General features: G+C 37.1%; 1 protein-coding gene across 4 annotated transcripts; it reads left to right on the top strand.

Moving 5' to 3' along the window:
* Nucleotides 1-704: 704 nt before the first annotated feature.
* Nucleotides 705-24,212, top strand: LOC146584036 (integrator complex subunit 6-like). 4 transcript variants are annotated; one of them, XR_014898287.1, is made up of 17 exons: nt 705-873; nt 1,581-1,670; nt 2,008-2,191; nt 3,049-3,177; nt 5,152-5,315; nt 6,420-6,572; nt 8,173-8,305; nt 14,308-14,402; nt 15,157-15,267; nt 16,989-17,204; nt 17,681-17,804; nt 18,358-18,500; nt 18,875-19,106; nt 19,843-20,235; nt 22,202-22,295; nt 22,715-23,014; nt 23,452-24,212. XR_014898287.1 is itself a non-coding variant. In XM_085325567.1 (16 exons), exons 1-16 carry the CDS (start codon nt 715-717, stop codon nt 22,812-22,814), a joined length of 2,520 nt encoding a protein of 839 aa, XP_085181693.1. In that variant the 5' UTR covers nt 705-714; the 3' UTR covers nt 22,815-24,212. The 4 variants fall into 4 exon arrangements, 2 of the variants coding, with proteins under 2 accessions (XP_085181693.1, XP_085181694.1); XR_014898286.1 differs by having other exon boundaries at nt 22,715-23,090; nt 23,452-24,211; XM_085325567.1 differs by having other exon boundaries at nt 22,715-24,212.
* The last annotated feature ends 527 nt before the right edge of the window (nt 24,213-24,739 follow it).

The raw sequence follows: 24,739 nt of genomic DNA, 5'->3' as shown, positions 1-24,739 counted from the left end.
ATGAACCCAGGAAAAGGAGAAGGAAAAGTTAAGCAAGTGATAGTCATGGAATATACCAAAAATGGCTGCTGATAATTTTTAAAATATCCCATCTATTAATTCATATGCTAATAATACTTCCTACTTGGGAAAATTGTGGGGGGAGAGAGAAGGTGACAAGGCAGCAAAGATGGCGATCAACATTATTACTGGTTCCCCCCCCCCTTTTTTTTTTCTTTTTTTAATTTTAACTCTTGTATTACTGCATGTTGCATTTGCATTCTTTTCTTCTGGTCTGGATTTATGGAAGGAAGAGTGAAAGAGGGTATATGATAGAAGAAGCAGGTACATTGTGTTGCTTTTATCTTTGCTTTTATTTCTTTGGCAACTACAGTTCTGACCTATAGATCTGATTTATTTTAGAGTTCCTTCTAATAACATATTCACATGCTGAATTCCAATAATTTTGTTAGTTGCATCGCCTGTACAGTAGTTTTCATGGTGAGAGCTGGGTAGTTGTAGGTTATTTCAAGCACTTAATAATGTGTGTATTTTGTCAGTGTCCCACTGTATACTTTGTTTTATGTTAAGTTCTGCAGTAAGCATGGATTAGGCGTACRTAGCAAGGAAACAACACAATGTCTTTGCTAATGAGGAATATAATCTACTTTTTATGCAAAGGGGGATTGACAGCTCACACTGTTACTAAAATAGCTAATAAGCTTTTTTTGTTTCATGTTTCAGGCTGGATGGAAGGAAAATCATGCAACATTTATGAATGAACTGAAAAATCTGCAGGCTTCAGGACTAACAACCCTTGGTCAGGCACTCAGATCGTCATTTGACTTGTTAAATCTCAATAGATTAGTGTCTGGAATAGACAACTATGGACAGGTAACAAATCCATTGTAGTCTTCATCTTTTCTTTTTGGTATGCTTTTTGTGAAGGGATTTTGATGTTTCAAGTTTTATCTTTTTGCTTTTTACAGTTTTTAATATATTGTTCTGTTGCATAGCTATGTATAAAAAACTTGAAAGCAGTTTTTTCCTGCTGTCACATGCGGACAACTGTCCTGAGCATATAATAGAATGTACTAGTACTTTTTTCCTTGTTGAACTACAAAGAAAGCAGTAATACAAACGACCCAGACTATAGATGCACAGTGGTTGTATGGGAGTACGTATACTGGATGGCAGCAAATCTGCTTTGCAGTTTTATATGTGCTGTTCAGTTAATGTTCGGTCTTCACTCCCTCGCTCTAAATGGAGCAGTTAACTGTTCTGTTTGTGCCTCACTCATGGAATTCTGAGTTCTCTGTGCTGTTACTAACCTATGTACTGCTTCTGTGTGGTACAGGTGGTTGATGCTGTTACTAGAGAAGAGAGTAATAATTTTAAAAATGCGTTTAGGCAAATAATTGGGGGTGTGTAAGCGCACAGTGTAGCACTACTTAGGTAGTTCTGTATAGCCCCACACTTGTTTAAAGAAAATTATAGGATTGTTTTGAAAGACTGCTTATCTTACTATAACTTTTATAATGACAAAAATACAAGTCTGCAGTTGAACATTGCTCTTAGTATTCCTGTGCTTTCATCCCTAGGGAAGGAATCCATTCTTTTTGGAGCCATCTATTTTAATTACCATCACAGATGGAAACAAACTGACAAATACAGCTGGAGTTCAAGAGGAGGTAAACTTGTATTAGATTCAATCAAATTATGATCTTGTAAGTTGGTACTATGCTGAGATGAATCTCAATGGCATTTTTTATTATGAACAGTACTTCCATTTCATTCATCAACCTATTTTATAGAGAAAAGAAACCGACTGTGTTGTCATTGTGCAGCTGCCAAATTTATAGTCCATATGGGTTTCCAGACTATAACTTCAGATAAACTAGTGGATAGGATAGAAAAAAATATTTTTTAGCTTACAAAATAATTAGAAAACTTGAGTATTATGTTTTTAGATGACTTGTCAAATACTTAAAAATATATATATATATTATTCAAATCTTACTTTATTAGCTTCATCTTCCTTTGAACTCTCCTTTGCCTGGAAGTGAACTAACCAAAGAACCATTTCGTTGGGATCAAAGGCTGTTTGCTCTAGTGCTGCGTTTGCCAGGAGCTGCATCTGCTGAACCAGAGCAGCTTGGGAGTGTGCCTACTGATGAATCTGCCATTACACAGATGTGTGAAGTCACAGGAGGTAACTGAATGTTACTTGCTCTCATTTACATTTGGTATCTCACTTAAAATAGTCTTTTCCTTTGATTCAATTCTATCTCTTACTTTTCTCCATTTAAACACTATATACAGGCTGGTCAGGTTCTATGAGAATCTGTATCWTACTATTTGAGGTTGGTTTCCAGTAGTGCTGAAAAACTCTAAAATAAACCAGGTTCCTATTTCAGATATTCTAGATTTGAGAGGATCTCCTTGATGCAGTAGTAGGAAGGACTGGAGAATTAGATTGTCCTTGCAGAGGTTGGCTTTGCTCAGCAATGAGATTTGTTATTTAAATGTTGAATGAGTGGGACAGATATCATTGAGAGGTTAATTCAGTTGCACAGCTAATAAGCTAGATGTAATTTTAAAGAGTTAATTCTGGAGGTTTTTTGTTCCTGTATGTCTTCGTCAGAATTCTTGCTAAATTGTTGTTTGGAGAAGGAAAAAAAAAAAAGTTATTTGGCGGGGGGATGTTAGGGATTATATTAGAGTTGATTAGGTCTAGAAGAGTCTAAAACAGATGAATTATGAAGTCCTGGTGAAATCAGAGGTTCTTAAGGACCTTTATAAGCCCAGGCTGGACTAGCCTGACATAGCCTTCAAGGCATGTTTTACTAATGAGATTTCATGARATACAAAACATCAGTTTGATTTTCCTTGGTTGTGTTTGCATTTGTGAAGTACTTTGCATTTCACATCAGCTTCTGCTAAGTTTGCCGTTATTTTAGGTAAAGTGGAAAGCTTTGACAATGTGACTTGTTTAACAAAACATCTTCCTTAATTAAGATTGCCCAAAGCTTGCTTTCAAATTTTCCCTGTGCAATTTCTCCTGTATAGGTCGTTCCTACTGTGTTCGGACACAGAGAATGTTGAATCAGTGTTTAGAATCTCTAGTTCAAAAAGTTCAAAGTGGAGTTGTTATTAATTTTGAAAAGTCAGGACCAGATCCAGCTCCTATTGGAGAAGGTATAGTAACTGCTTTTTTTTTCTTTTCCTTTAGTACTCAAAAACAGATCTTTTGTATGCATGCAGCTATCCTTAAGTGTCTTAAATTTACTTTCTACCTTCTTTCCATTGTAACGTACAGGATACACCAAAGATTTAATATATTCTAAAAAGGTAATTAAGAATATCAGTCTTGCGTGCTTCAGTGATAAAGGTCTAGTATCTCTTTAAATACCCCAAATCATCATGGATGTTCTGAGTTGCATGCATGTTTGCTTAATCTTGTCATTGCTGAACTTCTACCAGTGTTAGTTTAATCCTCAATAAGTTGAGTGATGCCATATGTTTGTATGGACGATCTTTCACCTGATTGCTAGCTTTCCAGTCACTTTTTTTCTCACCTCTGAAGGAAGCAATAAGGGGGAGTGAAATGGTAGAGTTTGCATTCCAGTCCTGTCAGAATTTGTTTTCTAGTTAATTAAATTCAGGACTAGCATATTTAAGTCCTTAAACATCTGATACAATTTTTTAGTTTCTGGGCATGTTCATTCTACTAACTGGTTACAAAATAATTAGTTTAAATTAAATGTTCTTACCTGCAAGTGAAAAAATGTGTGCAAAGAACAAGGAATTATTTTTGCTAGCTGCAAGTAAAATGCATAATAAGAAAAGAAATATGTACTCTTAATGTGGAACAGTTTTTCATACTTGCAGAATTTTATGACTGAAGTGGAGGGGAGAGGGAGACAGAGGGAGAGAGAGAACCGACCTGTTCATGTTTAGAAAATGAGGATGTTACTGTAATGTCAGAAATGTAATAGCTTTTAGGCTCCTCTGAGCATCTTAGCGTAGTCAGTTTTATCCCTGCTTTCATTTTTAATCACTTTTTTGGCTTATATATTTTTCTTCCTCCTTTCGTTTATATAAATGTCATTTTCTTGAAAGTATGCTTAATGCATACTCTAATGCAGTGCAGGCTGGCACCTCRGGAAAGTCCCTAGTCCCTTTGGCCCAAATGTTCACCTACATGGCAAAATAGCTGGTGGAATTGTTTACCTTTGTCACATTTATGTGATGACACGCTGTGGATAAGAGTATACAAAAATGGTGAGAGTTTCAGTGTTTACAGGAATCAAGGAAATTCTAAACTAAAGATAAATTTGATGGAACTTACCAAAGCTATAAAGATCACTGTGTATATAAGATAGAGAACTATACTGAAAGGCGTTTTGTAAATTAGTATTGAAATTGAAATTAGTAGTGTAAAATCTTTATAAAAGAAAAAAGATTCTGTAAATGGATGATCTCTGCTATGCCATTTGCCTTGAACAGTGTTCTGAAGCCARTTCTGAAATTCTAAACCTGCTTTCCCCTCAATATAATGGGGAATATATGCTGGTACATACAGTGAGCTGGTGGAGAACAGTGTTCTCTGCAGTAGACAGTGGAGTTTGTGAACTGTGACATTCTTGCTAATTAATGTGACCAAAGCTGCTCCTGCAAGATGCATCTGGCTCTTCCACAGAACTTTTATCCACTTTGTTTCCACTAGTGGCAGCATCACTCTGAGTTTTGCATCCCTTGTAGAAAAGCTGTAAATGCAAATGACCAGTCTTATGAGTGCAGCAAAGCTAAAAATCATAGACTTGCTATTATAAATCAGATCCATGTCAAAGTACTGAACTTAAGCAAGTAGCTTTTCCACAAGAGGCGAGTATGCCTTACTGTGCTTTTTATCTAACTGCAGTGTCACAGAAGCAGGATGGTAGATGGGGGCAAATATTACCATTGTTTCTCAGATGATGCTTTTTTATACTTTGATATTTAGCTTTTTTTTAGCCACTGATGTTAAGATCTGTATGTATGTGTTTGAAAAAATTGTAATGGAACACCTTTTTGGTTACTAATGCAGAAATTTTGCTGGGAGGCGAATACATGCCATGCTGTTATTTATTTTTCTTTTTTTGTTGTTATCTTGTTTTGTATAAATTTTAGATGGACTTGTTGATTCATCCAGGCCCATCAATTCATTTGCTTCTCAACCGTGGCATAGTTGTCATAAGCTTATTTATGTACGACCTAACCCTAAAACTGGTGTTCCTGTTGGACATTGGCCAATTCCAGAATCTTTTTGGCCTGATCAGAATTCACCAACACTGGTAAGTAAAATAAGAACTGAAAATAGAAATCTGTGTCTGATTAAACCAACTGAAAATGAATAGTAAAGTAAACTTTGACTCGCTCTGTTTAGGAATAAAATCTAACTTTCTTAAAAGGAGTAACTCAAACGATTGTAACATGGAGTGGTGTAATCTAATATAGATATCATGCTGTGATACTTTCTGGATCTGAAAAGCTTTCTGTCGTGTATCTGGTTAGCTAATTTGGTAAATAGTTTTTACTGGTAAATTTCATAAGCTTTTAAAACGCTTTTTATACTACAAACTACAGTGAGACTYTTAAATTTTAATCAGAAGCTTAAAGTATTTAGATGGAACAAGAAGGACTTACTTTTATTCAGGAGGATAGAAAATGTATTGTGTTTCTCTGTTTAGCAGTACTTTATATATGGACTCTTCTTTCACTAGCAGAGAGAATTAAAAGTGTAAGGGAAGATTTTCATCATTCAGAAGACGAGGAAAGAGCAGCATTCATTTCTCCATTTCTGAAATCATCATGCTTCTGGCATTTCTTAATAGCCTTTCTAAATATTTCTCTCCTGTTGGGCGTACTTTTTTTTTGCACTATGCAAGTGCTCGAAGTACTCTTCCCTGCCATCCCACACCATAATCTGAGATGGGAAAACTCAAACTCAGCAGGGAATGTCTTGAAATATTCTTCATGAAGCGTGCACAATTTCACATGTATAGTTCTGTGAGCATCAACTTGGGAAGCAAAGCTGAAGTTTTCTTCAAATCATTTGTTGTATTATGGATTGACTGACAAGGAGGCTTTTAAATATAAAGATAAATAGTTAAATATTAACCCTGTTTTCCTCTTGGTGGGAAGAATGTTTGTGTGAGTGTTGTGGTGTTGGTGGTTGGTAAGTCAGAGAAATATTTAGTTAATTAGTCTATATCACATTGTAGTAGCTTATACCCTATTTTTGTTTTTAAAGGAAATTATGCAAACAGAATTTAGGCTTACAGGATTGTAAAATGTATGCTTATGAGTCTGTCTCTTTCCTCTTGTAATAAAGAGGGTTGACTTGTTTACTGTTAGTACCAGATAATCAGTCTGTTATTTTTTCCTTTTCCTTTTAGCCTCCACGCACAGCTCACCCTGTTGTGAGGTTCTCCTGTGTTGATTGTGAACCAATGGTAATAGACAAGCTTCCTTTTGACAAGTATGAGCTTGAGCCTTCACCCTTAACGCAATACATCTTGGAAAGAAAATCTCCCCATACCTGCTGGCAGGTATTTGACCTTTATTTTATTCTAGAAATGTAGTGAGTATCATAAAGTAGCAGTATCTTAGACTTTGTACGCCTCTGGAACAAGGGTCTGATGTCAGACTCTGGCTGTTGAGAAGAAATGTGTCATGGTGTCAGTTGCCTCCTTTCTAATAGAATTATCAGAAGTTAGAATGTGTATTCTCTCTGAAGACTTTAAGTTCTTTTGGTTCTGTTTCTAGGTCTGTCACATTTTGGTAAGAAATGTCCCCTAGGTTCCGTTTTTGTCTAAATTGAAATTCTCTTGCAGGTCTCTGTTTGCTTACTAGCACTAGTTTCCATCGTACATATAGATACTGATTAGGTAACAATTTCCACTAGGTGGTTGAAACTGCTAATGGGAACAGAATGGAACCTGTTATCTTGTTAAATAGACTGGCAACTAGCTTGTCCTTGAAGTCAAAAGTTCTGTTGCTGAAATCCTTCACTGCATGTTCCTTCAGAGATTTTGGACAAGTGACTTGTTTCTGCATCCTCTATAAAACAAAGCTTGTAATTCCCTTCTCTGTGGTGTTCCTATAAAAGATAGCTCAGTATGTACACCAGGAGTTTGGTTAATGTGATCTGGAAAGCCTTTGTGAAGTATGTGTCTCTTTAGTTCCATCCCACCTTCAGTAAATATTAAAACTTAAATGCAAATATAGCAACCAATGTTAAAAGAAAAATTAAAGTTACTTTTAACAAGTTAATTGCAAAAATGGCTTGAATGCATTCATAAATGTTACTTGCCGAAGTCCTCCAAACAGTCTTATTTTTTTTAATTTCTCTATTGTTTCTCAAAAGTGGCCTTTTCCAGCTATATACTGGACCCTTACAAACTGGAGAAATAGGCTAATTATCATAGATGCCATTTAACAAACCCTTATGCCTGAAGTAAAAAAATCCCTAGAAAAAGACAGAGGGAAAAATACTCCTTTTTACTCTGTTTGTTTTGTTGCAAAAATTATTTGTGGTTAAATACAGAGTATTTTATTGTCCCAATAAGAATATATACCATGTTCATTCTGTTGAAATCCTTGTCTGCAAATAGAACGCTTTTTTCAAAGTTAATACTAGTATGCATGCTTTTTTTAAAATTAAAAAAAAATTTAGAATGTGGACACTTGGCATAAGAGAAGTTTCTTGAATGCTTGTGTGTTTTTTTTTTTTTGTTTAATCTATATTTATCAATTTTGTACATTTTGGTCGTACTGTCTTATATATGAACCAGGGGACTAATTTTAAATCAATTGTTTTTTAAAATACCTTCAACAGATGTCCCTTTAACCTGTTTTAAATAGTTAGAGAGCTATTCAGAGCATCACTTAAAAATAGGCTCATTAAAGATTATACTGTGAAGAGCGGTTCCACACTGGGTTTATGCTAAATGTTGCATGTCTGAGTTGTTGCATGACTGAGGAATACAAGTGCACACTCGCTTTGGTGTGTGCAGCCTTCAACTTGGCGACTGTTAAAAATCTGTTGTCTTAATGGAGTTGGATTCAGATTGATTTTAATTCTAAATGCTCTGTGCTTAATAGTCTCCTTGTTCTTATGATAAAGTGACACCTTTTATTCTTTATCAGGTATTTGTGAGTAGCAGTGGAAAATACAGCGAACTTGGCCATCCGTTCGGGTATTTAAAAGCAAGCACTACTTTAACCTGTGTAAACCTCTTTGTGATGCCTTACAACTATCCTGTTTTACTTCCATTGTTAGGTAGGTAATAAATTTACATTGGTCTGCTGATATAACTACTTCAGAATGAAATAAAAACATAAGTAACGGTTAGTGTTCTACCTTAGTTTCAGACATTATAAAATAATGGAGATCAGAGAGTAGAGAATGTTGCAAACTCTTTAATATAATTTGGGAGGAGAGGATTTTCATACCCCCTCTCCCTTTTTTTCTCTCCAGCAGAGGAGGAGAGCTACCTGCTTCCAGTGCATGTTTGATGCTGTTCACCTCCTAGACACGTAGCCTCTTCCTTAACCTGGAGTAAGCTTCAACCTCCATTCTTTTCCCTCATTTAGGGTGTGGTTTATCCAGGTTTTGTAGTTGCTCTTGCAGCAGCTAATTTTTGACTGGAAGATCAGATGCAAGGTTTCTTATGGGTGCTGGGAAAAGGGAAATTCCCTGATGCAGTTCACAGTAGTAAAGAGAAACAGAGCAGTGAAAACAGCCCACGTTTCTTCTCTGCCCAAAGGACCAATGTTTTTCRTTCCCTCAATGAACTTGCTTTCTACAGGAAAGACGGTATAAAAAGGTGCTGTGTGAATAAATGCTATCATAACTGTGGCTGTGAGGGTTCTGGTTCCTATGGCGAAAAGATGACTGCAGAGAGAATAGGTTCCTGGGTGCTACTAAACCTTTTATCTGTAGATGTTGTAGGGCTTTTTTGTGGGTGTGCTTCGTGATACAGGATAACAGTGAAGATATAAGAGAAATAACGTTGAATCTCACCATATCTTACACAAGGCTGTTGTGTTCAGTTCTAGGAAAAACAGTTCAGGAATGCTTTTTCACAATCCTGGTCATAACCAAAAAAGAAAATTGATGCTTGTTGGTAACGTGAATTTGTCTTACATAATCATCCACACAGCCTTATAATTGCCCCAAAGTATGCAAGTAGGATACCTTTTAAACTAAGTCACAGTTTCTTTGAGCCTGCTACTGAATTACTGCTGAAAATCTACTAGTTGTCATTTTTGATATCAAATGAATTTCCTTATTCATTTTGATGTGCTTTTGATGCTGACATTTGCAGTTCCGCCATGTCTTTTCTGGCGATCCATGTCCTCCCCCGCCTTTTTTTATTTTTTATTTTTTGAAGGGGTGTAAAGGTCTTCCTGCTTTATGGACAAAGGCACCTCTTCAATATTTGTGGTGCTGTTTTGTAGTTCACTCGCATCTGCCTGGTATCCCACATCTTAAATTTCTGAATTATGTTTAAAGGAGAGTATGAAGCTTCCATGTTCTTTGAGTTGTAAACTGAGTATTGTTAACTCAAACAGATATGCAAAGGGTTACATTCAGATCTTTTTTCCTGGACGTTTTTATCTTTCGTCTCTAAGGCATAGTGGAATTAAATTCTGTAGAGTATACATGAAATCTAAAAGCAGATCTGGCCCCTTTTCTACTTACCAGTACAGAAAATGGCTAAGACTATAAGCTTGATACCTACCCATAGTGGATACTGATATCTCAATCAAGGACTGATTTGAGTATATAAAACCAATCTTTCACTGCTCTCACTCAGATTAAAAAGAATGCAAGAAGTTCCCAAATGCAAGAGAGGARAAACCTGCTCTGTCCAGCCACTACCACCCTTACCATTGCATCAGCAAGGTTCTAGTGGCTACTGCCCTAATAGTAGAATATTGTATTTGAAGGCTGGGACTTATCTTGAGATAGTACTTTGGATAATATTTTTCCCTTCCTACTGTTGAAGGAATAAACCAAAAACACTCTACAACTGTATCACTCATACTGTGCAGKTTTTTTTGAAACGTTCTGTGGATGTTAAGCTCTCTTAGCAGGTGACTTACATGTGTTCAAGCATTATAATCAAATAGCAAGATGCTTAAGCAGTTATTTTTTGCATTTCTATATTCCTTCTGCATTCCTGAGTAGGGGGAGTTTTAATTCTATTTTTGGAAAATAAYGTAAGAAATAGTCCTAAAATAAAGACAGGATAGACATGCATAAGGAAGCTTTCAGGTAATACTTGAGTGAACTGGAACAAGCTGTAGTGGTCTATGACTGAAGGATATAAATTGTACTGAGTCCTGTAGATCCGGTGATCTATTTCTCAGTTTCTACAAGAGTGGATTTGGGAATGCCGTAGCGTGYAACGTAACGGATCTGCTCTTAGAATCTGAAGCACAGTAAAGAGCCACTTAATGTGGCTGTTCGTAAAACAGCGAAGCTGTGCAGTTCTTTGTTAACCTGGCCCGTACACTGTAGGAGAGGGGTTGGCTGGCAAAACTCTGGTCTCTAGCTCTTCTACAGAGGTAAGACAGATTGAGTGGAATGTGCTTTGCAGCTAAACTGCTCATCTTCTTTCAACTACTAAGGAAATTTAGAGAGCCATCGTGTCTTGTTTGTGGTAGTGTCATGCATGTGATGCTTTGAGAGCTGAGGAGACAGAGATGCAGGGTGTCCTATTTATTTTTTTTTAATCAGTGTGAGATGCAATAAACTTCTGGAGATGGAGCTTTTTGCAGATGAATAATGATGTACTTTTATGCTGAGTATGTAGCCCGGGGATTATAGAAGTTTATTTTTGAAGGACTTTTGCCTTTGATATTAGCAACGGCATTTTACTTTAAGGTATCTTTCTGTTTAAAAACAACTGTGCAGCCAGATTCACAAAGTAGAAGTCAAATGAGGGGTCAGGGATAGAGTTTAGCAAAGACGAGTATGCTGCTGAGTGCTACTGCCTTTCCTAAGTTGTTTTTTTGACGTTCCTAGTTGCATTAGTGAAAGGGCAGGCACTGATGGAMGGAGGAAGGGCTTATTGCCTGCTGTATCAGCAGAAGCAGTGGTGAAACACCAATGATGTGAATACCATGAGGTGGTTAATACCCTTTCTCCATGGGACTAAATATGCAAGAGGATGAGCGTTTAGAAGGTGTCTGCCCATGAAGGACTGCAACGTGGACAGCTTCCTTGATGCTTTTATAGGTTCCTGGAGAGAGCCTGTAAATAATGATTTTTGTATTTTGGAAACCAAGGACTGTCCTTCTGACAAACATTAACATAATCTGCTATAGCAGTGGGGAAGGGGAGACCAAATACTTTGTACCAGTGGAAGAAGAGAATATTGCATTACCTTTTTGGTAGTTGGATGCTGTTTTACCTTGTAGCTCCTTGTTTTTGGCTAGATTGCCTGTTGGCCTAGATAGCCTAGATTTGGTTATTACTTTCCCTGAATATAAAATGAGTCTGTACTGCTTAAAATGAAGAACCTTATCTGTTAGTGTAGAGGCATAGGGAAGCTTGGAGAATTATAGGAATTGGCAGGTAACAGTGTTGTACTTGTTCAGGTGGAATTTGATGTGAGTGGTGATTAAAAAGAAAAAAGGTGGGAGTGTTAAGTTTTAACTTTGGGTTACATGATGCAAACTATTGTTTTGAACTAAACTGTTGTCACATGAGCTACTTTGGTAATCAGGCTCCAACTAAACTCTTAAGGTTGCTTATTTGTTATTATTTCTTACTTACTTTTTTAAACCTGTTCACTAAAATTGAAAGTACATCGAGCCTCCTAAGGTGGTACTGGCTGTTAAAGCTACGTATTAGTATCTTGTTTGTCACAGTTTGAATTATGGGTAGAGACTATTTGTGGTGCACTTAGATTAAATTAACTGATCTGTCTGTAGCTTTACCTATGTTCTCTTGAATTGTTGCAGCTTATGGCTCTTTACTAGTGGCTTCTGATACCATCTTCCAAATTATCCAGTGCTTTTAGCTCCCTTTGAGTTTAGTAGAAGTGAAAAAAAATCTTAAAATGATTTTTGGACTATGCAGACAGTAGCATCTGGAAATCAACAGGTTGGATTAAAGCTACTCTGTGAAAGGATTCTTTCAATACTTTTGAATTTTATTTTCAAAAGTCTTGAATTTAATCTACAAAAGAAATAGTTAACTGAGTTATCAGTTGTTTGCTTACTTAAATGCTCACATGCAGCCCAGAGCACAGGAAAAAGTACATTTCAAGGGCCTGTGTTGCAGTCTGCTGAAAAGTGTATGTCTGTCTTGAACTCTTGCAATAGAGGCAGGTAAGATGTTGATAGTGATGTTTTCCTTAAAACTTGTGGCTATGTTTACCACTGTGACCCTCTTTCTTTTAGAAGGTAGGAGTTCCTGCAGTGAGTTCATGCTGCTGGGAGGCTSTCATTGTAAACAGGATGGATCTTTGCTGAAGTTAGACATACATTTCAGAACTTCTTTTTTTTGGATAGCAAAGATCAGAGGGGCGCTTTCTGCAGCTGGCTTCTTGCACCACAGCCATGCTTTGGATCAGGGATTATGGCTAGCTGAACCAATATGTATTGTGAACATCTATGCCTAAGAGTGGCTGCACTGTCAAACTTACAGGGTTGTATCAGTGTAAAAAATCAGACAGTATTGTGTGATGGTGTGATTATATAGTGTCTGAGGTTTAAGCTCTACTCAACCAATATTCAGACTTAAAAATATTAGCACATATTGTAACAACATTTTGCAGGGTTTTAATGTTTTTCATTGAATTTGGGGAAAGTTGTATGGTTTAACTTCCATTTTGCTGTAAAAAGCTAAGAGGCTTATAAGATAAGAATGGATATTATTTTGCATTTGCCATATGCCAGAATATTATCCAAAAGAACTTGTGATAATAGCACTAAGCATGTGGTATATTGAGTTACAAAATGGAGTTCTAACTTGTATTCTCAAGCTCCACCCCACTTCCTTCAGGCCAAGAAAGAGAATAATTAGAGCAGCTGTAGAGTAGTTTTTGTATGTGGTATGGAATTCATTTAGATTGGAAAATACCTGTAATTAAGTGTGGTTTGATGATGAGAACTTGGAAAATCCTATCTTAACATCTGTTCTATTTATGCAGAATACTGTGCAAGTCAAATTTTCTTCTCTAAATATATCTTCCTGAAAGCTCAATCTGGAGAAAACAACTTCTTTGCTGCATCTGTCTTTCTCATACCCTCTTCTGTGCATCTCCCTGTTTCCTGCAACTCTCCTCAATTAAATATTGGAGATCCCGTTTTCAGTCCTGTATATACTTCCACTAGTCTCCCTTTGCCAGAATATTACTGACCTACTAAGAAGAAACTTGATCTCGATTGACCATAGTCTCAAAAGATAAGTTGCAGAATGCCATGTTCCCTTCTGATGTTTGGAGATCACTGTTACAGTTTGTTGTGTACACAGCAAATAGGTATATGCTCCAAGTCAGTGACTCTTGAAAGTGGTATGCACACCTCTAGTGCGAGCAAACTGTTCCCAAAACAGTATCCGAAAGAAATAATGTCTGGTTGCCCTTTTGGTAAATGGCATCAAACGGATTGTGTAGCTAATGACTGTCTCTTGTCTGCATCCGTGGGAGAGTTTGCTGCTCTGGTAAGAGGCAGGCGGTGGGGCTGGAGGCATACCCCTTCTCTGCCAGGGACAGCTGCTGCTGTTGCCAGTGGAGTCCAGCAAAGCTCACCATAAGGATTCCTTGCTCTGAATTTTTTTTTTCTTTTCCTCTCTTCTGATACCTAATGATGTTTTTATTGGAAGCCAGGATTGAATTCATCATACAGGTTGAACGAAAGAAAGCTGTGTTGAAAATGGAAATTGAACCAAATGAATGTTGTTTGGTTTAATCAGATGCAGAATCCCTGATGATGCAAAAGAGCTGAGGGAGGTAAAACCCTCTAGCAGGTGGATCTGTTGCACCTTCCGTGTTACTAGTAGTTGTGTGCAGTATTTAAGATTCTGGCATACATTGTAAGTTTACTCTAACGAGGAGCCTGGCATACCTTGAAAGTACTGCAGCTAGGACTGAGAATTCAAAATTCTTCAAACCTAAGGTTAAGGACAGTTTTTCTGGGAAAGCCCCATTGGGAGATGGGGGAGTGGGAAGAAAAGGGRGGAAACTTGACACCTTGAATTTTGAATAGTGCTAATGGTCTGGGAAAGATAAATAAAACCTTGTTTTGCTGTTTTCCTTGTTGCAGATGATTTGTTTAAAGTTCACAAACTTAAACCAAATCTGAAGTGGCGACAGGCTTTTGACAACTACTTAAAAACAATGCCTCCTTACTACTTACTGGTATGTTTCTTTTCTCATTTCTTGTTCCTGGGTATAATGATGGCTAGTGCAACCAGAGTCCTGCGCACTATACCTCTTTCTAGTAAATTTTACTTACCTAAAGTTTCATCATTATTATATAGCAAACATTTTGCTTTGCAGAGGTATGTAGATTAGGTCTAATATGTTTAAGAAATAAGTACCTTTAATTATATTTAGCAATAGTAACTATATTAAGATATGTAACGTGTTTTCAGTTCATTAAATATTTAATAAGCTTTGATTTAATATACTTTAGATTTTTTCAGAGAAACCAAATTTGGCATTTTTTGTAGCTTGGTAAGGAAAGCGCAGATTGCTTAGTATTAATGTGGGTGAACTGCTAGAACTTGTGAAGCTGATGCCAAGAGAACTGGCTGGGCCAGATGAAGGGTGGGGGGCAGCACTGTGTCACCTGTTACATGTAGCTTGGACAATGCACCTCAATATGGACTTGCATCATCCCGGCTATTCTGGTACTGAGCCTTTGAGTGGAAATTGCCAGTGGCACCACAGTGCGTGGTGTCTTGGTAATGTGGCATACTGTCCATTGCAAGCTAGTTAGACTACCAAACTCATGTCACATGTTATCTGAATAGACTTGAATTTTAGTTGCCAAAAGTGGAAAAGCTAGAGCACTAATCCATGTGCCTTAGCTTCCTGTAATTGATCTTATAAAATCTTTTTTTTTAAAAGACTTACTCTCTTACTATTGTGTATTTTGTTTTCCTTATAGCCATTAAAGAAAGCCCTAAGGATGATGGGAGCTCCAAATCTGATATCAGATAATTTAGATTGTGGACTTAGTTACAGTGTTATCTCTTACCTTAAAAAACTCAGCCAACAGGTAGTATTGATAAAACCTTTGCAATTAGAAGTGCGTTGATTATTTAGTTTGTGGTAATCTCATTATAAAGCAGTTAATCCCTGTGGGAGTTCATATGGGTGTACAGCATATGTTATAATTGAAGACTGGTGAGCATTTCCACTGCAAATATGGATGAATCCAGATTGGTTCTAGAGCCAGTGATTGTGCCTTCTGTAAGTGGTGGAGGGGAGTAAGGAGGAGACCTCTTCTGCTACATTTTAAACATCTACTAGACCTTTAAACTTCGAAGATTATCAGTAATTGGATTTGTGGCTGCTCTTGCCAATATTCATCACAGCTTAAGTCAGAGGCTTGTTCTCAGTTCTATGTTTATTTTCATAGGTGACTTGGCAATGTATATGTTCTAAAGTGTGCCTTCTTTTCCAGGGGGAATAAGGACCTGGTTTGAGTTTTATGTCTGAGCTTTTTGCTTCCTTCAGGTCAAATCCATTGTATGTGTTATACTTGACCTGGTGGGAAATAGTCTTGCATATCTTTTCTCTTTGTCAAGAATACTGTTGCAGGTATAACTGTCTGAAAGCCATGCCTCCTTAGCATGAGTGGTTCTTGAACAGTAGTTTAATACCTAGAATTCTAGTCAGTGGGGAAGCAGTGCAGCCTTTAAAAATTACAAAGAAAAAAAATCCTCCGCCTTAAAGAATGCACAAAATACAAATGCTCAAAAAGCCTCTGACGTGACATCTGTTAGACATAAAACAGATGATATTTTGGTAGCTTTATGATATGCAAATTTTCATTACTTATCTGCAATATAGAGACAGAATGGCTTGAGATGGCTACTGTGGTGTTCACAGACATTCTCAGCACATGAAACAGTTTAAACATGTTGCATACATTATAAGCTCCCATATAGGGGCATGTAATTCCAGAATTCTGGTATCATCCTGTTGTTCTTAACTTTAGTATTTCCCATAGAGGATGAAGCAAACCCTGCAGAGGATGAGATTTTGGGGAAGTGGGTTGCAATCAGTGTGCATTTTGTTTTTTTGTTGTTCTTGGGTTTTTTCTTTTTCTTTTTTTTGAAGGTTTTGCAAGTGGGTGGAAATCTTATGTTGAATACACTTAACAGTAAATATAGTCTTACGGCTGGACGCATATACTTGTTAACCAGTAAAATTATCTGTAGCCATAGGAGGTTTGTGCTAATTGGAGAAATAATATGTTTTAGAAACTTAATGATGAAGCAACTTTCATGTAGGTCCTGCTACTTGTTTTTCTTATCCTTTTGGAAAGATAGTGCATCTTAGCTCTTGGGTTGTTTCAGAAATTAAATCTGAACTTACATAATTGTATCTGAATAATACTGTTGCTTTAGATGCTGCTTTTAAAGTAACCTAAGGCATCCCACCTTCAGTTAGTTTTTTTTTTTTCTTTCTCTTTAAAGATGAGTCTTCAGGGGCACAAAAAGAAATTTACAGACTTTGCAGCAAAATCAGCAATATTCAGACCTCCTACTAGCCATATAAAATTATATACAGTAGCTGAATATTTTTTCCATAAGATAGCACATCTGGAATTTTTCTTTAGAATCTTACACATCCCTGGATAGGTAGTTCTCCCATTTCTTGAGTAGGTAGGAGCCAAATTTATAGTTGTAGCCTGTTAATGTACTGAGTGTGTAATACTTGAGATCTGCAATGCTTGCTGATTCTTTAACTCACGATGTGATTCCATTTTAGACAAAAATAGAATCGGAACGGATTATAGGTTCAGTGGGTAAGAAAGTTCCACAAGAAATTGGAATAAAAGTGAAAAATCACTCCAGTGGCCTCTCCTTGGTGCACAGTAGGGATTTTAAGCAACTCCTGCAAGGGATCACTGGGGAATCTCCACTGAGACTGGCAGAAATGAATGTTAAAGAATTTGCTGGCTTCCACATAGGACTCTTAAACAAGGTAAACACGAGAGTAATCTTGCATGATTAAGCAGTTATGTGATCCATTTATAATGGATAATTTTTATAGACTTAGTATAGAAGAAGGAAATATTTCCTCTAAATTGTGACAAATGAAGAATAGACTTAAATAGAAGATAAAATGCAATTTTTTGCACGTGCTTCTTGGACACTCTTAGAAAATCCCATAGTCGTAAACAAAGATTATTATATTTTAATAGCCTCTATAAGAGGCTGTTAGTGTTGCTAGTCCAGGAACTAACATGTTTGTTTTAATGGAGCTGAAAGTGCTCATGATGAATATGGTCTTGCTGAAAAGACTGTAACAGACATTGTCTACTGTGTCCAGTTATGAAGATCCGAAGTAACTTCAAAATATATATTTTTAAATTAACATTATTACAATATATAGAGGAATTTCTCCGTGCACAAGAATTAGTAGGTTAACTGAAGTTGTTTGTTTTGTTTTAAAACTAGGATTTAAAGCCACAGGCATTCAGAAATGCCTATGATATTCCTCGTCGCAGTCTTCTAGACCAGCTAACTAGAATGAGAACCAATCTTCTGAAAACACACAGGCTTATTTTGGGGCAAGATGAGGGTAAGTAGCCACCGTTCTTCATCAACAGTTTAGAAATGATACAGCTGTTTAGATACTCATTGAAGTAATGTTTTCTCCCCTAGATGTGGGAGAGGAAGTGGACTTCGCATCATTTGTTGGGGTAGTCAGTGTCTTTTTCTTGGTTGTCGAGAGGAAAGAAGGAAACTTCTTGCCTTCTGTCATRGAAGATCTCATGCTTTGAATTTTAAAATAAGCTTCATGAGAGAGCAATCCCTGATGATAGAGTAGGCAGATGTATCTGTAGTGATGGTAGCTTAAGCAGGRAGGCTTCCAGTTTGTCCTTGTTAGGCCTAAGACATGATTGTTAGGATAGAGATTAAACTTTGCTTATTTTCATTCTTCTTGTGCAAATTAAGCTTAGCTCTTGTCAGCCTTATTTCTGAAATTGTAGTCTTCAGCTCCTTCTCCACCATGGAAAAAACGGACATTTCTGGTTCTTAAATGCTAACACCTGTAATTGAAGTGTTTGTGTGAAGTTTGTATTGTCCTAGTTTTAAAGCAGACTAAATAAAGATCTCCTGTTCTGCTGCAGACTGCCTTCATAGTGTCCCTGTTGCTCAAATGGGAAATTACCAGGAATACCTGAAAATGATGCCATCACCGCTTCGGGAGATTGATCCCGATCAACCAAAAAGGCTTCATACATTTGGCAATCCTTTTAAACAGGATAAGAAGGTAGGAGGAGTCATACTACCTACTGTGTATAGTTACTCTTAACATGATTTGACATAATTAATTCATGAATAGAATTTCTTACCTAAGTGCAGTATATTCTTAACAGGTACAGCTCTTCTGTAATATGCAGAAAGGAATGATATCTTTCACGTGGTCTGAGAGAAGTATGTAAAGAATTGTATTGATTTACAGAATGATGCTAGTCAGTCTCTGGTTACAACATACGTTAGATATGTCTGAATCCTGAGAGCTGTAAAGGGTTTTGAAAACATCTGAATTGTAACATGGGAGGGAATTACTCTAGAAGTGAACTGATAAAAATGGCTATAAATTCTGGTTTTTTGCTGATTTGAAAAAAAAAATCTTCTTTCCAGGGTATGATGATAGATGAAGCAGATGAATTTGTCACTGGACCTCAGAATAAGATAAAGCGTCCTGGAGAGCCCAATACTCCTGCATCACTAAAGAGAAGGCGAAGTATGTCACCCCTGTTGAGACGACCACAGTCACCGCCTGTTGTAACGAATCATGTTGGTGGGAAAGGGCCGCCCTCTGCTTCTGGATCCCCATCGTATCTGAACCTCAAAGGCATCCCAGCAAATAAAGGTAGAGTGAATTGTAGTTCAGAGTCTGCCATCACAGATGGGAATATGTGTACAAAAAAAGTATCCCTTTGCTCTCTAAGCTAATTCAAAAGAGTATGTYGGCATTTGTATGCTTTAACTGGTGTTAATTAGGACTGAGTTTCTCTTTTGTTGGCCTAGATGAACAGGCTGCTGTTACAGCTGAAGTTTTGAATGAAGAGCAGTTTTAACAGAGGGGGGGAAAAAGATTGAAACCTTTCACCAAGACGCTTTGTTGGGTTGCAAAAACTTCAGATCAGGTTTTAGTTCTCATTTGTGTGTTCTGTAGTTTGAGGGAAAGAAAGGTGGGGTAGGAAAGTTACAGTAAGGTTACATTTTCATTTCCTGCAGAAACTAATTTTCCTACCAACCTGTTCCAGCAAATGGAATCAGAAGAAAACTTSTTTTTTTTTTTAATTAGAGTTGGGGTGGAGGAAGGAAAGCATTAGTTTAGGTAGAAATTTTAACACTAAAATAGCAATACAGAAAATGATGACTTCATGACAATGATGTGAGGTGGTAACAGTCCAAAGGAAAGTATTTCATGGGTTGCTTCAGAGGTTAAAGTATTGAAGGGTTACTCAGTACTTTTCAGGTCACCATGTAGTACTTTAAACAAGAAGGGGTCTTTGTGGTGGTTTTTTGTTTGTTTTTTTTTTGGCATGTTTGTTTTGATACTACAGTTAAGCACTAGTAAGATGCATCTTTTTAATTTGTAGATACCAATAGCAGTATTGTCCAAGATGGCAATGTAGAGAAGAAAGCAGAAAATTGTCAGTCAATGGAAAAGCAAATTGATGGCTTACCTGTGCAAATGGCTCCTTCAGTTCCAGCTGTTATGGGAGAGGATGAAATGCTACCCAATGACTTAGATTCACTACCTGATGAGTTCAATTGTTTAAGTGAAGATGGGTTGGATCATAAACCTGGAACCAATGCACTTGTTCGAGGACCTCTAAATTACAGTGTACCTGGAGATGACCAAGAACGGGTTATCGAATCTACTTCTGGATCTGTGCCAAACTCATTGAAAATAACACCTACGATGTTGGAGGGAAACAATGCTGATATCAAGATTAAAGTGATGAAGGAGGTTCGCAAGCCTGGAAGAAGTAAGTTCTTAAACCTTGTCAGTATATTAAACACAGGCTAGAGATACAGAAGACTTTGTTAATATTGTGTGGAGCCATTTTTAAAACACATGCAATTTAAATTTTGAATTGTTTGACTGCATGTGTCCCTCCTAATGGAGGGACAGGAAAGGAGGAAAATTCTTAGATGGAGGGCAGGTGAGCTGAAGTTTAGAAACTAGTAATTGGGAGGACAAGTGCCAGGTGACCTTGTTTGCCCTTGAAGGTAGGTTAACTGGTGTAAAAGGTACCCTGTAAAGCAGCTTTCAAAGGTTTTATCTTTGTAGCTCAAGAAAGGTGTTACTGATGATCTAATGAAAGTATGTATTTCCAGACTGAAAGGCTACTTCAAAGAGCTCAGCAATGCCTCTCTTAGACTTCCTTTATTTTGCACTCTCTTTATATGTGCCTGCTGCACTTTGTTGCTTTGTGTCCTTCAAAGCTTCCTTTGGGTGGGCAAAGGCATATGTAGCTACAAGGGTGCATGTTAGAATGTGCTGGAAAGGGAATCTCACAGGTAATAGTGTTGTGGTATTTTATTATTTTGAAAGGCAGCGTAACTAGCAATGGAATACTGTTGTAAACTCTTCAAAATGAAAGACTTCTGTTTTTTCCTATAACAGTCAGTAACCCTAGTGTCCTAAATATTCCATGGAAAAGTAACTTACCACCTCAGCTTYTGTTACATGTTGTGCCTGTACCTGCATGTAGGAACAAACAAAATACTAACCAGAGACTCCAACTAGTGTATATGCTTTAGATGTATGTGATTATGCATATTTGCTTATGCCCATGGGCATAATCTTTCCATTTTTCTTGAACAACAGTAGATACCCCTAAATTGGTCTTGTGTCTGAATGAGCTATTTCTACAAATTAAACTAATGATTTTTTTTTCTAATACATTGTCAAGTGCCATAAAAATAGTAATTAGTATAATGGGGTTTTCCTAACTCTTCATTCTTTTTGGTCTCATGTTATTTTCCCAAAACTTAGTGTTTTATTGAGACATATAATCACTGTGGCAGACTGAGCTTGTTGGGAGAGGAAAAAAATTTTATGCTGCATATGTATTTTATTTTAAAGATAGTGTAAAACTTCCTACTTGATTATGTTAGTTTATGTACGTTTTGCAAAAGTGAGCTAGTCTAATCTTGCACCAAATTCGTGTCCAATAAATGATGATTTCGAATAAAATAGTATGTTCAGTATGAGTCATCTGTCTTGCTTTAGAGTTCAGGCAGTCATCAAAGAAGCAAGCTTGTAGCAGTGTGTTAAATGCGTATATATATTCACAGTTCTGACTGTGTATCCTTATTCTATAGCTGCTGCATTCCTGTAAATGGACTCTTAATCACAGCACCATAAAGAGCTTCATATTGAGCTCAAATACAGGAAATATTGAAACTGTTCTCCCCCCCCCCCCTTTTTTTTGATATAATGTGTCCATTCTTTTGCAGTGCATATATTTACTTTATACTGGTAAGACATTGATATTAATAGTGCTCAGATTAAGCATTAATAATTTGTCTTTTGAGAAGGTGAGTCCTAACCTTTGCTTCAAGAAATGATAGCTCTAGGTTAAAAAAGGTCTTTGTGGCCCTTTTGCATATATTAACTGTTAATGATGGCACTGTATTTGTGAAAATAGGAGACTTCTCTACTGAGAAAATTTACCCTGCAATTTCTGAGGGCAGATGCTTGTAGCTGCCACTCTTAAACAGAACCTACTTCTTGAATACCACACTTGAACAGTAGATCTTCAGTATCACTTCAGTTATTGGCATCAACTGCTCTTTGTACATAAAGCTAATGTTGGCTTTTTTCCCTAGTCTTATACCAGATATCTAAGTGTGAAATACTGGATTTCCTTTCTTCTTTTGGCTGTTGAGCTCTGTTGAAAATATATTTGCAAGATCTATTTTTAATATGTGTTCAAATTTTTTTAGATTATGAAAAAATCTTCTCTCTTCTTGAGGATGTGCAAGGACCTATGGAAATTCGGAAGTATTTCATTGAATTTGCTATCAAGGAAGCAGCAAGGTTTGTATAGATATAAAAGATAGTCATTAATGTTAATTTTGATCATGGTAGTAAATCCTAAACTTTCCAGATTGTAGTACTTTTTGTACTTTTCTCTTTTAACAGATTTAAATTACTATAGTTTTTTTAACAGTCGAACTCCCATTATATTTTGTGGAGTAAATAGTTCTTACTTGCAGTTTAAATGTGAAATAGAGAGAATAGTGAATTATTGAAGAAGGATTCCAAATTTAGGGTATGGGTTGGGGGAAGGGCAGCTGTATTAAATTAGAGGTTCTATTATAATACCAGAAATAAAGAAAGCTCTTCCATACTGGAATTGGGGCCTTTGGAAATACGATTTGTCATGGCTGAATAATCTTTTGTTGTTCGTGTATTTTCAGAAGAAAAAAATTAAATTATTCCTCTCTCTTCCTTAGGTTTAAAAAACGAGTCTTAATACAACACTTAGAGAGAATACTAGAGGAACTAGAGTTCAACAGCCTACCCAACAGAGTTAATCATGTCAACAGTAGATAATAGTGTACCGGCCAGACCAGTATGGACCAGGAATGAGTTTGCTGTGCTGCAGAAGAGTGGAAGAGGACGTAGCTGCTGCCCTCACCATCTTGGCAGTCAAGTGATTTTACTGTCAGAGTCTGAGAAGAAGCAGTGGAGCTTTAACTTTAAGAACCTCCATTCAGAAGCTGGGCTATAACCTTAAGGATTTGCCATGAAAGGTGTGGCTTTTTTCCTGTGGAGGGTGCTATTTGCTCAACAGGCTGAAGAAAATAACCATTGCTGCCCCTCCTGCAGGTGATGAGAATTTACTCATTTGAACACTGTCATTAGACATTTTACGTGCTATAGGCAGCAGGTTGCACTAAAATGGGGCACTGTCAAATGCACGCACTGTCTGCATCGTGGAGAGATCCCGTGTGTTCCCAAAAAACCCTCCCAGAAACACCTGCACTGGTAATATTGCATGTTGCCACCACAGAGACAAGGGTCTTGTTCCCAAGAACTACTAGCCATGCCTTTAAACTTGAGATTCAGTGTAGATTGAGAGTAAAGAAACTGCTATTGTGTTATTGAAAGCTAAAGACAGCCCTGTGACTGTTACCACCTGATGGTCACTAAACAATCTACCTCAGACTCTCTTCTGTTTTGTCTACAGACATTATGAAAGTGCACCTGAGGCTTCCCAGGTCCCCGACTTCAGTTCTCTTTCATCCTGTGAGGAGGACGGAGATTCTTCAGGTGGCCTTGGCACACGCTGTGCTTTGGAAGCACTAAAAGGAAACGCTTTTAAAAACGTGTATTTTAATGTTCATACAAAAGAGATTATTTTGAACAGTATTGTTACCAGATCACTAATTTGATATTTTAACTGTATAAATTTTTTGGAACATATGTATATATAAAATAAACCATTTTATTAATTTTTAATAAGTGCTAATCTGAGGAGTCTGTAGTGGGCAGCATTGAGTTCCTCCAATTGTCTGTTACCAACAGACTTCTAATATTTTTGTAAAACAAGAAAGTAGCATAGCTGCACTGTAACTGAATCTGACCCGCCTGGCCTCAAACTCCGCTTGCGGTAATACTTGCAGAACGTGTTGTACTTAACCTTCCACTGGCTTCTACCCTGGAGCACCCGCCCCATCAGTCAGCTCAGACTGCATTAGATTGTGTTAGTAGTGCACAGGGTGCACTTTCTTACTCAGTGTTAAAGGCACCAAGTTCCGATTTACTAAACTCTCGATTACCTGAGTTGGTATGCTCTCCTCCGTTCCTCTTTCTACTTTTCCCAAAGGCAACCTTTTGTGTCACAAAACATATGAACCTAAGAAGACTGAAGGACCTGTGTGTAATTAAATTTTTGTGTTAAACCAGTGACAATAATATGCCGGTAGTAAGTGGCTCTTCTGATAATTGTTTATTTTCAGTTGTTCAATTATGTACAAATATCTTCTGATCCTTTAAGACTTTTGTTTTAAAGACAGGTTGAAGTTGTGATTATGTTAACTAGCTCCTTTCATAGTACTGCACATACGCTAGGGATTCCAGTCGACCAGCCAGCGTGCGAGATTTACTACTAACCGACCTATGGGACATCTTTTCACTCCATTCTAAAGCAGTGGCTTTGTCTCTCAGAAAGATGCAGTCTGACCATTAGAATTACACCAGTAAAATGTGAGACGGAAATAAAATCCAGCAGCAAGTCTCTTACAATGTTATATGAACAAAGTAATGGGGAAAAAGTTCTATAAGCTTGTCCTAACTCTTCTAGCACTGATGTTAATCATATGTACATTTTGAACATTAAAAGATGTTCAAATGTTGGATTGATGTGAAGTGGGGTTCGTCCCTTCAGACTCCTTATGTGGAAGCTGCACGTCATCATCATAGATCTCCCAAGCCTAATGTTGCACTCAAAGAGAGAATGTATTTGCAGTAGGTCA

This window comes from Rhea americana, unplaced genomic scaffold, assembly GCF_003343005.1.
Source record: "Rhea americana isolate MKP2758 unplaced genomic scaffold, rheAme1 scaffold_98, whole genome shotgun sequence".
Taxonomy (NCBI): Eukaryota; Metazoa; Chordata; class Aves; order Rheiformes; family Rheidae; genus Rhea; species Rhea americana.
The sequence above is the reverse complement of the archived record's forward strand: the minus strand, read 5'-3'. Positions and strand labels throughout refer to the sequence as shown.

What these genes read in the sequence shown, in the direction of transcription:
- LOC146584036 (XM_085325567.1), top strand. Translation starts at nt 715, where the DNA reads ATGTTTCAGGCTGGATGGAAGGAAAATCATGCAACATTTATGAATGAA. An exon ending in ATCAGAATTCACCAACACTG is followed by an intron (nt 5,316 to 6,419) that starts GTAAGTAAAATA and finishes TTTTCCTTTTAG; the next exon opens with CCTCCACGCACAGCTCACCC. An exon ending in TATTTTGGGGCAAGATGAGG is followed by an intron (nt 17,805 to 18,357) that starts GTAAGTAGCCAC and finishes GTTCTGCTGCAG; the next exon opens with ACTGCCTTCATAGTGTCCCT.